The sequence below is a fragment of the Physeter macrocephalus genome, chromosome 4 (assembly GCF_002837175.3).
Source record: "Physeter macrocephalus isolate SW-GA chromosome 4, ASM283717v5, whole genome shotgun sequence".
Taxonomy (NCBI): domain Eukaryota; kingdom Metazoa; phylum Chordata; class Mammalia; order Artiodactyla; family Physeteridae; genus Physeter; species Physeter macrocephalus.
In genome coordinates this window covers 68,688,896-68,703,906 of record NC_041217.1, presented here as the reverse complement: position 1 = coordinate 68,703,906, position 15,011 = coordinate 68,688,896, and the positions used below count along the sequence as shown (strand labels likewise).

Below are 15,011 nucleotides of genomic sequence, written 5' to 3'. Positions count from 1 at the left end.
AGGCAGAACACTCTTTGACATAAATCACACCAAGATCCTTTTGACCCTCCTCCTAGAGAAATGGAAATAAAAACAAAAATAAACAAATGCGACCTAATGAAACTTAAAAGCTTTTGCACAACCAAGGAAACCATAAACAAGACGAAAAGACAACCCTCAGAATGGGAGAAAATATTTGCGGACAAAAATGAATTAACGGACAAAGGATTAACCTCCAAAATATAGAAACAGCTCATGCAGCTCAATATTAAAGAAACAAACAACCCAATCCAAAAATGGGCAGAAGACCTAAATAGACATTTCTCCAAAGAAGACATACAGATGGCCAAGAAGCACATGAAAACTGCTCAACATCACTAATTATTAGAGAAATTCAAATCAAAACTAATGAGGTATCACTTCACACCAGTTAGAATGGGTATCATCAGAAAATCTACAAACAACAAATGCTGGAGAGGGTGTGGAGAAAAGGGAACCCTCTTGCACTGTTGGTGGGAATGTAAATTGATACAGCCACTAGGGAGAACAGTATGCAGGTTCCTTAAAAATCTAAAAATAGAATTACCATATGTATCTAGAGACTGTCATACAGAGTGAAGTAAGTCAGAAAGAGAAAAACAAATATCGTATATTAACACATGTATGTGGAACCTAGAAAAATGGTGCAGATGAACTGGTTTGCAGGGCAGAAGTTGAGACACAGATTTAGAGAACAAATATATGGACACCAAGGGGGGAAAGCCACGAGGGTGTGGGGATGGTGGTGTGCTGAATTGGGTGATTGGGATTGACTTGTATAAACTGATGTGTATAAAATTGATGACTAATAAGAACCTTCTGTATAAAAAAATAAAATAAAATTCAAAAATTCAACAAAAAAATAACACTAGAGTGCTCTCAGGTGTATATATCAACAGAGAAGAATCTAGAGCCCCCAAAGGGAGTCTTGCCCTGAGGAGCACCCTCTTTCTGCCCCCATGTCAGGCACCATGACTTAGTGATGAAGATCCAGACTGCCTGAGCTTGAATCCTACTTCTGCCAGGTTCTAGCCATGAGACTTTGGGAATTTAACCACCTCTCTGTGTCTCAGTTTTATCAGCTTCTAAATGAAGCCAATAGAATAATAGTAGCACTTACTTCATAGAAGCGTTATGAGAGTTAAACAAGTTAATATTTGTAAACCTATTGGAAAAGTACCTTGCATATACTAGGCATCATATGTGTTTGTTATGTAAAACAAAAGCATTATTACCGAGATTAAGATAATACCCCCAGACAACTGTTCCAAAAGAAGAGCTGCAGTATTGGGGAGATGTTAGAGAAGGCCAACATGAATCTATTCATGGGAGTGGAAATAAGGAAGGGTAGACTGTTGCTTAATAGTGACCCAAACCCCGTCACTTCTTTAGGATTCTTCAAGTCAGTATTTCTTGTCCTTTTTTTTTGACTCCAGCTTACCTTCCCCTCCTCTCCTCCCATTCACTGCCTCCCTGAATATTTCAGGCCTGGAAGGGTGACCAGACATAGCACCACCCAATGGCACCCAGAAGAGAGGTAGTTGTTACCAGTTATTCTGAGTGAAGGGAAGTAGCAGACAAAGAGGAAACAAAGTGTTAGCAGCCAGAAGTTTTGTGTCATTCTCCATGAGGATGGAAAGTCCTTGGTTATGAGGTTTTAAAAAAAAGGAACCTACCACCCCCATACAACAGTATGCTATTTTCTGCTGGATCTGTTTTTACTTTATATTATCTTTATTGAGATTTGGGTTGACTTGAATCCACTTCTGCAAAACACACACACACACACACACACACACACACACACACACACACACACACAGATTCTCAAAACAGAGATGGGGTCCTGGCCACCCATTGTTTTATCACTACTCGGCACTGTAAGCATATAATCAAAAATCGAGTATAACAAAGGAAATGTGGGTACATACCTCTACTAACATCAGCCCCCCAATTGATTGTTCACACCTCTTTCTTTTCCAGCTTCCACGTAGATGAGGTTAGATACCCCCAAACTTACAGATTCATCCTTCTATTAGGTTCAAGAGAAGAAAGGTTTGATTAAGGAGATACTTGAGTAGCCTAAGTAGCCTAGCACTGACTTTTGGGATCCTGTTGTGAAGACACTCTGGCTGCTTTGTGGGTCACCATATTGATCTCTAAGGCTGCTTTGTGGATTGGGTTGGTGTGGTGGGTCACTACCCCCTCTACTGGAGTCCCGTGTTGTCACAAGTATGCAGCTTCAAGCCTCTACCTGGAGACTGGATTTTTAATACTTAATACATTTTTTCTTGTCTATAACTGAGCTTTTGCTTTTTTTTTTAATAGCCAATATTTATTGAGCACTTACTATGTGCCAGACATTTGTGCTAAGCTCTGTATCATTGAATCTTTACAATGATTTGCTTTATTTATTTTTTTCAATATTTTTATCGATTATACTCCATTTAAAATTATTAGAAAATAATGGCTATATTTCCCTGTGCTATACAATACACCCTTTTGCTTGTCTGTTTTATACATAGTCGTTTTTTTTTAAACAACTTTATTGGAGTATAATTGCTTTACAATGGTGTGTTAGTTTGAGCTTTTGCTTTTAAGCCCTTTCTGAGTGTCTATGGTAGTAGTCTGCTCAAATCGCTTTCTAGAACAGAGGTTTGGTCTTTATCTTGAAGGCCCCTCTTTATTAGGACTTTGGACTAGTGGCAAATTGACTCTTGCCAGGACCCTTCTCCAGGCATGAAGTCCTGTCTCTAACCCCCAGGATGATGGTTGGGGCCTACTTATCCAGGAACAGATATCCAGAGGGGCCCGCTCACTTCTCTTGTACTTTTAAGTATCACCTGCTGGAACACACCATGACTGTGCTCTATGTTCAACAAGACATCAAGACCTTGTTGATACTGGACACTTGTTTGTTTTGAAAAAGAAAATTCAAGTCAACACATAACCATGTTCATGTGAACGATACCTGAACCATGTCTGGATATGGTCATTTCCTTGGATATTCTGCCTTGCTGGCCTGCCTAAACTTCTGTTACTGGCAAAGGCCTGGCCTCTAACCCCCATCCTCCTCTGTAGGTAGGTATAGAGATAGGCCCAGCCGCCGCTGAATAATCCTTTCTTGTTGGGAATAAATCACCATTCATGATAAATCCCAAAGTGGGATAACCATCAATCTCAGGGACAATTCCACTTCAGCATCAAAGTGGGTGAAGGCAGCACTGTTCAGTGGTTAAGCCTAAAGGCACTGGAGTTCAAATCATACTTCCCCCACTTTTTGGCTCAATGACTTCTGATTTTCTGTGTCAATGTCTTCATCTGTAAATTGGGATATTAATAGTATCCACCTCATAAGGTGTTGTGAGGATTAGACAAAATAACAAACGTAAGCTACTTAGAGTAATGCCAGACATGTAGTGATTGCTTCATAAATGGTTAATTATTACTATTATTGACAAGAGAGAGGAGAAGGGAGCAAGTGGAGGGGCTGAAGAAAGAGAAGTGAGAAAGGTGTGGAGAAAAGGAAGAATTAAAGGAGTGTGAGAAAGAACACATAGAGGGACATGAAGCAAAAGTGGTGGATTCTTGTTTTCTACCCCAATGGGTATGTGGTTAGTAGAATACTTGGAGGGACAGTCAGAGTCACAGTGTTCACAGGTCACAATGAGGAAGTTGAGATTACAGAGCATAAGACTGTGAGTCTTGGTTCTTAGAGAAAACTTTTCCAACATGGAATGGTCATGAGCTTTGCACACTCAGACTCCTCTTATTTCAGTGATTTCAAGGGAAAATGGGATTTCCAACCCCCTTTTCCCACTGCATTTCAGCTGCTTCCACTGCTCTGAATTCCAGGGAAGTAAGTAAAGTCAGTGTTGATGTCTAAGCCCAGTGCTAAATATAAGGGACCACCTTTGCCAGGAATAGCAGCAGGAGGGATTTCGGGTATATTTTTGACTCCGGAAATGTTGGTGGAATAAACTTTAAAAGGTAAACAGATCCATTCAGCAAAGGCAAATTGTACCTGAAAGTACTTTTAGTTTTACTGCTATAAAAACAAGTCCCCACCCCTCATTTATGGATCCCTGACAAAATGAATATTTTATCCCTGGTTTTTTCTTATGGAACCCCAAGAGCCCACACCTAAGCTCAAATTTCCACCATCTTTTCATCTGCTCATGTTCCCTGGATCATCCTAAACAGAGGAGTCTCGCCCTCTCGCCCTCAGGATCTCAGTGCAAGAAAGCCCTGGCTCCTCCTAAAACCATGTGAAAAGCAGGTGTGAAAAACAACAGCATTAGTTAATATTTGTTAAGCACCTACTATATTCAGATACTGTGCCAAGTGTTGTACATGGATTATCATTTTGGTTCTCAAAACAATCCTATTGTACTAATAGTTCTCCCATTTTGAAGTCTAAATAACAATTTTGGGGCCCAGGATGGGCTGCCCTCAAATATGCCACAATAGCATATTGATTATTATTATTACTTTATGGCCGTGTCACTTGCAGGGATCTCAGTTCTCCTACCAGGGATTGAACCTGAGCCATGGCAGTGAAAGCCCAGAATTCTAACCATTAGGCCACCAGGGAACTCCCTATGTTGATTATTTTGAATTGAAGTTCCTTAAGAAGCAGCCAATGCAAGAAGGAAACTGACTCTTCTCTGTCCCCCTGAAAGCAGAAAATAAATCTCCCATGTGAAAGGTGCACTCCCTATATCTGGAGTTACAAGGACATCCTTATCTCCAGAGACAGGGAATTTGGGGCAAGAAGCTTGTATAAACAAACCTTGTTACTTTAATTTACTACTCCAAGCCCAAACTCTGTTCACATTCTTCACTGATTGGGCACCCAAAGCCTAAGTTTCTTTGTCCTGTTGATTCTTCACAAGTTTATTTTTTCTTTGTCTAAAAAGTATAAAAGCTGTTTATGTTGGCCACTTGTTAGGTCTAATTTCTATGAGACTTCTGTGTGCACAAATTAAAATTTGTCTCTTTTCTCCTATAATCTGTCTAATAATTTTATTATTAGTCCAGCCACAAGAACTCAAGAGGGGGAAGAAGGGAAATAGTCCCCTTCCTGACAACAGGTGGAGTTTATATAACTTTCCCAAAGTCCTAAAGCTAATGGATGAATGATTCACTGCTAGCTGATTTGACAACTTCGATTTCAGTTTCAGTAGATGAGGCAAGTGTATCTTAGAGCTGCCTTTCATCATAGCATGTATTGTCCTTTGAAGAGTATCAAGGACGTGGAAACTGAATGAGCGAAGAGGTCAGAAAAGTGTGGAGCAGAGAGAACTATAGCCCTGGGGTTAACAGAATGTCCATTTCCAGCTCTACCAATTTCGGGTTGTGAAATTTCAGGTGAATTGTTTAACTTGAATCTTAGCTTACACTTTTTTTGCATAATGGAATTAATAATATCTATCTTGCTTATTTAAATGATTTTAGTATGTATCACATAAGAATGTGGGCATAAAAATTGTAAAATGCTTTCCAAGTTAAGTGGTATCAAGTACCACCCTGTCCAGCCCTTCTTTGGAAGATTAGGGACATCCCTAGATTTACACTTAGGTTCTATCCAACTTTTTTCCCCATCTACTTGCATTTTCTACTTGTATGTCGGGATGACTAACATAGGCTCTAAGAACTTGGCCTGTCCAGTGGATACAATCTCTATGAAGCTCACATTAAATGAGCCACAGCTTTAAATGGTTAAGAGAACCAGAGAGACCAAAGTGCATGGATTCTACCTTTTCAAGAAATCCTAACCCACTAGATTCTCTGTGTTCTAACTCATGCCAGGAATTTGCTAGTGCATTTCCAAAGCTGGTAAGAGACACTATAAGTAGATTTAGAAATGCCAAATATAGTCAGTTTTTACATAAATAAGGCAATTGTTAGGATTCAATGAGATAATATATGCAGTGACAAAGCACTCCCAGAACTATGTTGTTACATAGTTTTCTTTGTACTAACAACAACCAATATTCATTTGACCTTTATTCTTTACTGTTAAGCCATAAGTAAGAAAAACAGAATTTTCAGTTCAACTTCTCTGCTTCTTTTTTGAGAACTAACTTATTTGTAAAACAGGGATAATAATCTCTTCTCCATTTATTTTAGGGTTTTTGGAGGACAGAAGCAGAGCAATAGCTCTGAATTTGCTTTGAAAATAAAGGGAGCTTATAGCAATGAAGTTTTTACAATGATAATTATAGTCATGCATCTCTCTAATCTGCTGGAGCAATGAAATAATTGAGAAGGGTCTATCTCTGTTAAAATCTATATAACACATTCTAACACCCAAAACAAATTGCTTTAAGTTTTTCAAGGTTTTGGATTATCTGTTCCTCTGTTGGTTTTCTGGGCAGGTCTACCGTGTGCTGACTCTTCTGAGCAGAAAGTTTTGTCTCAGATCTTTGGAGACTGAATACAAATAAAGTTCAGAAATATAAACTCTAAAGCTGAAAAACAGGTTTGGATCTTAGGTCTCTCCCCAGTCAGTTGGATCCCTTTTGAGATGCAGGGTGTTTCTGTTAAAGCAGATCAAAAGGGCATTTCAATATCTTCCTTAAGGGAAGTTTCTAAAACAATAGAAAATTAGGAGGGGATCAGCAAGGGTCAGAACTCACAGGTTTGTAGGCAAAGGAGCAAGATCCATAGGTGGTGAAGAGCCATCTTCTTCCAGAGTATAAACTTCTGTGCAAAAGTATGGCTCTCTTCCAATGCAGAATCTGTCTCGCTTCTGTTTTCATGCCCCTTTTTATAGAACGCATTGAAGAAAGGAAGTGAGTTAGCTGATGAAGGACATGCTAGGTTTTTTTTTCCTATTGTATAATTAATTATTTTTTCAACAAATATTTATTGAATGCCTACTATGTGCCAGACACTATTCTGGGCACTGACAGTATAAAGAGCAACAAAGCAATTGATCACCCTCCTTTCATGGAGCTCATATTCTTGCTGGGGAGATCAATATTAACAGGCAATATAGTGTGATAAGTGTTGCCGAAGAGAAAATAATGGGAACTGAGAGGGCAGCGGGGACTTCTAACCCAGACTAGGACAGTGTGGGGAAGGTTTCCTGAAGGAACTGACAACCAAGCTGAGTCAGGTCTAAAGAGTAAGTTAACATTATTAGGAGAAAGGTGGTAGGGATTATGAATAGGAAGAATGTGTTAACACTATAGGAGCTTAATAAGTGGTAGCAATTAACAATACATAATTATAGTTGCATGTAATAATAATTATTTATAATTCTATTATATAATTGTATATAACTGTAAAATTATTTATACTATATAATAATTATATTATATGTAATAATAATATAATGTATATTATCAGATAATATATAGTTATATATAAATATATAAATTATATTATACATTGTAATGTATATATGTATATACATAAATAATGTATATAATGTATAATTTGTATAATTATGTTATGATTGAGCTAGATGTAACACAGGACTGTTCTCTAGTATACTTCTAGGATACTTCTCTAGTTATGCTCCTAGCCAATCCCTGTTAAAAGTACAAGGGCCTTGTCTGTGTGGGGTGTGTTGGAGAGTGGTAATGTGAGTAAATATTTGGGATCAGATGCCAAGCAGTTTGAACCTGGACCCAGATGATTTAGGGAGTACTGGGAAAACTGAGGAGATAGGCCCTGAGACCTGGGGAAGTAAGATTTTATGCAGCCTTTCCCTCAGCCAGCTAGCTCATTTCTAGGGGTCCTGAGCATCTGGAGTCATTCATAGAACAATCCTGCTCATCATTCTCCATATACACTTATTCAATATTGAATAGTTGAGTGCCTTTATGTAGATATAGTGAACTGGGAAGCTGAGACCAAAGAAGGATTAAAATAAAAATAAAATTTCCCAATTTTATTTTTTCCTTTCACAAGATAAAACCATATTACTTTCACAGTTTTAGCAAGCATACCTTCCTGAAATATTAAATTAATACATTTGCAAAACCACACATCTATCTTGTGTTAGTTGTACAGAGAAGGAAGAAAGACTATGAAGTTGCCAAGAGCTGCTGGAAACCTGACTTTATATCCTCTTTTACCCTTCTTCATTCTCTGAAAAAATGTTTCTTTTTCTCTTGCATTTAAAACTCTTGCTTGGTCTCATGTGTATGTCTTTAGAACTCCTTTATTGGATGAGATAGGGCACGTTCAGGGTGGTATGGCCATAGACAAGAACTCCTATATTGGTATCTTACTCAAGGACTTATGTTCTCTTAAGCTTGAACCAGTGTCTTATCTCTGTCTTTCAGCCTTAACCTGCCACACAATAGTGTATTTTTTTTAATCAAGAAGATACTAGCTTTTGAGACTTCTTCTCTTGATGTGCCCTTTGTAGATGAGCAAAGAGCCAAATAGCTTGAGATCTGGGGCAGGAGGCCAGTCTGGGGTACAGACCAATAGAAGAGAGAGTCTGCCACAGAAACTTTGAGAAGACAGACAAATTAGATAAAACTTAGGTGACATGTGGACTGGCAGGACAAGCTGGAATTTGGAAAAGCCTCCAGGGCAAAAACAAATTCTTTTTGTCCAACATTTCCCATGCTCTCCAGAATTTTGCTGAGAAAGTGGCACTGAGAAGGATCTGGAAAACAGAGGCAGATTGTATGACACATGTAGTTGGAGTTTTAATATAAAAGTGAACCAAAAATAATGAAACTACAGCCCAACCCCTTCCCACTTCAAATATTAATAAGATCTGAAAGGCAGTGGTTGTGAAGGGGGTTGGGGTTTAGGCTAATTGTAAGTGAACTCAATCTAATTAAAGCTATGACACTATCCCAGCTCAATTTAATTCTAAGGAGAATATTAATGATCACCTTCTCACTCAAAATGCCAGGCAGAGGGAAGGGATTGCATTCCTAGGGAAATAAATAAAGTAAAACAAAAAAAAAAGCATTATACTTTACAATATATTTTCTTTTATACAACTGTTTGAATACATTAAAATTATGAGAATTGTTAAGAAGCAAGAAAATGTGATTCATAATCAGGAGAAAGCTAAATCAATAGAAATAAACCACAGATGAGCAGGTTTGAGAAATAGCAGGTAAAGACTTTAAAACAACTGCTGTAAATATTTTGAAGAATTTACAGGAAAATGTGTTGAAACTTTGAAAAGATAGCCTGTTTCCGGAGAGAAATCAAAATCCCAACGAAGTACCAACTGGAAATTCTAAAGTGTAAAAATATGATATATGAAACAAAATTTAATTAGATGGACTTAATATCAGAATAAGCACTTCAGAAGAAAGGGTCAGTGAACGTCAAGACAATAAAAACTATGCAAACTGAAGTAGAGAGGGGGTCAAAAATATGAAATATTTACAGATAAATTTGATGAAAGCTTAAGGATAAATCTGACAAAAGACACTGGAAACTAGAAATAAGTGGGAAGGAATGCCTACTGATGTGTTGGAAGATTCAATATTGTTAAGATGTTAGTTCTCCCCAGATTGATCTATAGATCCAACAAAATCCCACTCAAAATCCCAGTAGGTTTTTTTGTTTTTGAACATTGTAAGACACTTGTTTTATTTAGTATATAAATTTCTCTAACTACATATAATAAAATGCTGTAATTATATTAAACAAGTAATAATTACAAACATGTAGACCCTACTATAGCCTAGTTCTTCATAATCACTGTGATGATTACTATACTATCCTGAGAAAACCTGTGGCAAAAACTAAAATTGAAAAATCCTTTGGTGAGCACAGTCATCCCTCCTTCCATCAAAACCAAAAGTTTACCAAGCTATAGCAAATATAAAAGAGGTGGTTAGTAATTCACAACAGTCTTCAAGAGCATTAATCATCAATTGTTTACCTGATTTAGATACAACCACTTGTTCTCTAATCTCATCTTTACCAAATGTATCAAGCAATATTAGATGTTGGAGACGACAGAAGAATCAAACTTTCCCTACCCCTGCCAAATTACAAGATTCCTGATGAGTATGTTTCTTGAAAATAGTGGAAATTTTTTCTACTTGATAGTGGAGAATGTGATGTAGAATTTTTGCATTTGGCACAGACTCTGGCTTAGATGATTTGGTGAAATATGAGGACTGGGCATGTGATAGAACATTTAAATGTAGTCCAGATGTGTCCTACCAGTTGTATAGGCTATATGCATTGATAAGAGATAACAGCATTCCTCATCTGTTCATTTTACTTCTAGGGAAATCTGAAGAGATTTACAGCAGACTTTCTTATATTATAAACAATTTAAACATCCAACAATAGATTCTGAACCCTTAATGACTGACCTTGAGAAAGGAAGTATCATCCTTCTCTTTAAGGTATACCTGAATACAGCTACAATCACGAATCTACACATATTTAAAATGTTTTCAAATATTTTTGTACTTTTATTTTCCACAATAAAATATTTTTAATTGAAGTGTAGTTGATTTACAATGTTGTGTTAATTTCTGCTGTACAGCAAAATTATATATATATAATTTTATATAAATATATATATAATTCTTTTTTATATTCTTTTCCATGTGGTTTATCTCAGGATATTGAATATAGTTCCCTGTGCTATACAGTAGGACCTTGTTTTTTATCCATTCTACATATAATAGTCTGCATTTGCTAACCCTGAACTCCCAGTTCAGCCCTCTCCCACTCCCCTTCCCCTTTGGCAAACACAAGTCTGTTCTCTATGTCTGTGAGTCTGTTTCTGTTTCATAGACAGGTTCATTTGTTTCACAATAAAATCTTTTAAATGTTTTGTTATTGATTTTTCATGTTTCATTATGTCCTTTTTTATGTCTGTCTTTTTTAAAATTTGTTTTTGTTATTTTCTTGTATGGCAAAATTGTCTTATGGCTAACTAGTTGGGCAACAAAACTGCTGTGAGGAAACTGCTTGCAGCAAAGATTCTTACTGTGAAAACACGAGATATGGTTGAGCACATTTTCATGTACCTGTTTGGCTTTTGTATGCCATTTTTGGATAAATGTCTAGTTAGTACCTCTGCCTATTTTTAAATTGGATTGTTTGGGGTTTTTTGCTATTGACTCATATGAGTTCTTTACATGTTTTGGATACTAATCCCTTACAATATGTGTTTTGCAAATATTTTCTCGAATTCCTTAGGCTGTCTTTGCATTTTGTTGATGAGTTCCTTCACTGTGCAGAAGCTTTTTAGTTTGATGAGTCCAACTTTTTTTTTTTTTTTTTTTCTGGTACATGGGCCTCTCACTGTTGTGGCCTCTCCTGTTGTGGAGCACAGGCTCTGGACGCACAGGCTTAGCAGCCATGGCTCACGGGCCCAGCCTCTCCGTGGCATGTGGGATCTTCCTGGACTGGGGCATGAACCCATGTCCCCTGCATTGGCAGGCGGACTCTCAACCACTGAGCCACCAGGGAAGCCTGAGTCCAACTTTTTAATTTTTTTTCTTTTGTTACCTTTGCTTTTGGTGTAAAATCCGAGAAATCATTGCCAAGACTGCTGTCAAGGAACTTACTGCCTATGCTTTTTTCCAGGAGTTTTATGGTTTCAGATTTTACATTTTAATCCATTTTGAGTTGATTTTTGTGTATGGTGTAATATAGGGGTCCAGTTTCTTTTTTTTGCATGTGAATATCTAGTTTTCCCAATACAATTTATTGAAGAGACTATCCTTTCTTCATTGCACATTCTTGGCTCCTTTTTTACAAAGTAATTGGCCATAAAGTTTATTTCTAAGCTCTTTATTCTGTTCTATTAATCTATGTGTCTGTTTTTATGCCAATATCATACTGTTTTGATTACTATAGCTTTGCAATATAGTTTGAAAATAGGACTTGTAATGCCTCAAATTTGCTTTTCTTTCTCAGAATTGCTTTGACTATTCAGGGTGTTTTTTGGTTTCATATAAATTTTATATTGTTTTTTCTATTTCTGTGAAAATGCCATTGGAATTTTCGTAGGGATTGCATTGACTCTATTGTTTGCTTTGGATGGTATGGGCATTTTAACTATTCATTCTCCTAATTCATGGGCATGGAATACATTTTCATTAATTTGTGTCTTCTTCACTTTCTTTCATCAATGTCTTATAGTTTTTGTGTACAGACATTTCACCTCCTTCATAAATTTATTCCTAGATATTTTATTCTTTTTGATTCAATTGTAAATGAGATTGTTTTCTTAATTTCTCTTTCTGATAGTTTACTAGTGTATATAAGTGCAAATGATTTTTGTATATTGGTTTTGTACCCTGCATCTTTACTGAATTTGCTTATTACTTCTAAGAGTTTTTTGGTGAAGCCTTTAGGGTTTTCTACATATATTATGTCATCTGCAAACAGAGAACTTTACTTTTTCCTTTTCAATTGGAATGCCTTTATTTCTTTTTTTTTTTAAAGTTTATTTATTTATATATGTATTTTTATTTTTGGCTGCATTGGGTCTTCGTTGCTTTGCTTGGGCTTTCTCTAGTTGTGGCGAGTGGGGGCTACTCTTCATTGCAGTGCATGGGATTCTCATTGCAGCGGCTTCTCTGTTGTTGTGGCTTCAGTAGGTGTGGCTTGTGGGCTTAGTTGCTCTGTGGCATGTGGAATCTTCCCAGACCAGGGATCGAACCTGTGTCCCCTGCATTGTCAGGCAGATTGGAATGTCTTTATTTCTTTTTCTTGTCTAAATACTCTGGCTAGTATTAAGTTTTCTAGTACTACATTGAATAAAAGTGGTGAGAGTGGACATTCTTGTCTTGTTCCTGATTTTAGAGGAACTTATGTTTTTACTGTTGAGTATGACACTAGCTGTTGGCTTGTCATATATGGCCTCTATAATGTTAAGGTACATTCCTTCTATACCCATTTTTTAGAGAATTTTTATCATGAATTAATGAAAATTTTTCCAAAATTTTTTTCATCTACTGAAATGATCATATTATTTTTACTTTTCACTCTGTTAATGTGATGTATCACACTGACTGATTTGCAGATGTTAAGCCATCCTTGAATTCCAGGCATAAATCCCACCTGATCATGGTGTATGATCTTTTTAATGTATTGCTGAATTGGTTTTCTAAAATTTTGTTGAGGAATTTTGCATCTATGTTCATCAGGGATATTGGTCTGTAATTTTCTTTTCTTGTAGTGTCCTTGTCTGGTTTTGGTATCAGGGTAATACTGACTTTGTAAAATGAGTTTGGAAGCATTCTCTCTTCTTCTATTTTTTGGACGAGATTGAGGATTGACATTAATTCTTTTAATGCTTGGAAGAATTCACCGGTGAAGTCATCTGGTCCTGGGGTTTTATGTGTTGGGAGATTGTTGATTACTAATTCAATCTCCTTATTCACTACTTGTCTGTTCAGACTTTCAATTTCTTCATGATGAAGAAAGAATGTATGTATGTACATTGCATGTTGTATATTTCTAGGAATTTATCCATTTCTTCTAAGTTGTCTAATTTTTAGTTGTATAATTATTCATAACCAGAAGGATTTTTAACAGAAATTTACAAGCTGATTCTAAAATGGAAATGCAAAAAACCTAAATAGGCAAAACAACCATGAAAAAGAAAATCAAAATTGAAGAGCTACCAATAATAATTATGAATTTAGAGTTGAATAGTGTAGAATTGGTTTAAAGATAGACAAACAGATCAATGGAATAGAATAGAGAGTCCAGAAACAGACTCACACATATATGGACAAATGGATTTTGATGAAAGCACAGAAGAAATGAAGTGCATAAAGGACAGTCTTTCCCACAAATGATTTTAGAATAATTGAATATCCATATGAAAAAGAAGATAAAGAAATGAAGGAAGTAAAAGAAATAGAAAGAAAGAAAAGAAAGGAGGGACTTTCCTGGTGGTGCAGTGGTTAAGAATCTGCCTGCCAGTGCAGGGGAAACGGGTTCAATCCCTGGTCCGGGAAGATCTCACATGCCATGGAGTAACTAACCCTGTGCACCACAACTACCAAGCCTGCACTCTAGAGCCTGTGTGCCACAACTTCTGAGACCATGCACCACAACTACTGAAGCCTGCATGCTCTAGGGCCCACGTGCTGCAACTACTGAAGCCCATGCACCTAAAGCCCATGCTCTGATACAAGAGAAGCCACCACAGTGAGAAGCCTGTGCACTGCAATGAAGAGTAGCTCCCACTCGCAGCAATTAGAGAAAACCTGCGTGCAGCAATGAAGACCCAATGCAGCCAAAAAAAAAAAAAAAAAAAAAAAAAGAGAGAGAGAGAGAGATAGAGAGAGAGAAAGGAAAGAAAAAATAGAAAAATAACTTTGATTCATACATTGTACCAGATTTTTAAAATCCATTCAAAATAGACCATGACCTAAAGGTAAAACCTAAAATTATAAAACTTCTAGAAGAAAACGTATTTGTCAAATATTTGTAATTTTGTGGCAGATGAAGATTTCTTAGACACACCACCAAAATCACAATCCACAGAAGAATAAATTGACAAATCCGACCTCACCAAAATTAAGAACTTCTGCTTTTCAAAAGACACTGTTAAGAGAGTGAAAAGAAAAGCCACAGAGAGAAAATTTTTGCAAACTATGTATCTGTCAAAGGACTTATATCCAGAAAATACAGTGATCTCAAAACTAAATAATAAGAAAACAAACAACCCAATAAAATAAATGGGCAAAAGTTTAAATAGACACTTCATCGAAGAAGATATAAGGCTGGCAACTAAGCAAATGAAAAGATGCTCAACTTCATTAATCTTTAGGGAAATTGAATTAAAACTACAATGAGATGCATTTAAACATCTTTAAAATTAAAAAGACTCACTGTGATGGATAATTTTATGTGTCAACTTGACTGGACCATGGGATGCCCAGATATCTGGTTACACATTATTTCTGAGTGTATTGTGAGGGTGTTTCTGGAAGAAATTAGCATTTGAATTGGTGGACTGAGTAAAGTAGATTGCTCTCCCCATTGTCAGTGGGCATGACCCAATCTGTTGA

At 36.7% G+C, this 15,011-nt stretch overlaps 1 protein-coding gene across 4 annotated transcripts in view; it reads right to left on the bottom strand.

Moving 5' to 3' along the window:
• CD84 (CD84 molecule) overlaps positions 1-6,759 on the bottom strand; it is a 40,986-nt gene extending 34,227 nt beyond the window's left edge. For 2 of the 4 annotated variants that reach the window (XM_024116242.3, XM_024116244.3), the window contains exons 1-2: positions 6,660-6,729; positions 1,950-2,050 (exon numbers count right to left, since the gene is read on the bottom strand). Coding sequence is in view for 2 of the 4 variants with exons in the window: in XM_024116241.3 (XP_023972009.1) it covers positions 6,660-6,705 (46 nt within the window). In the remaining 2 variants the exon portion in view is untranslated. Of the gene's footprint in view, positions 1-1,949; positions 2,051-6,659 lie in introns of all 4 variants that reach the window. The other 2 variants (XM_024116241.3, XM_024116243.3) reach the window with 1 other exon arrangement.
• Between the last annotated feature and the right edge of the window lie 8,252 nt (positions 6,760-15,011).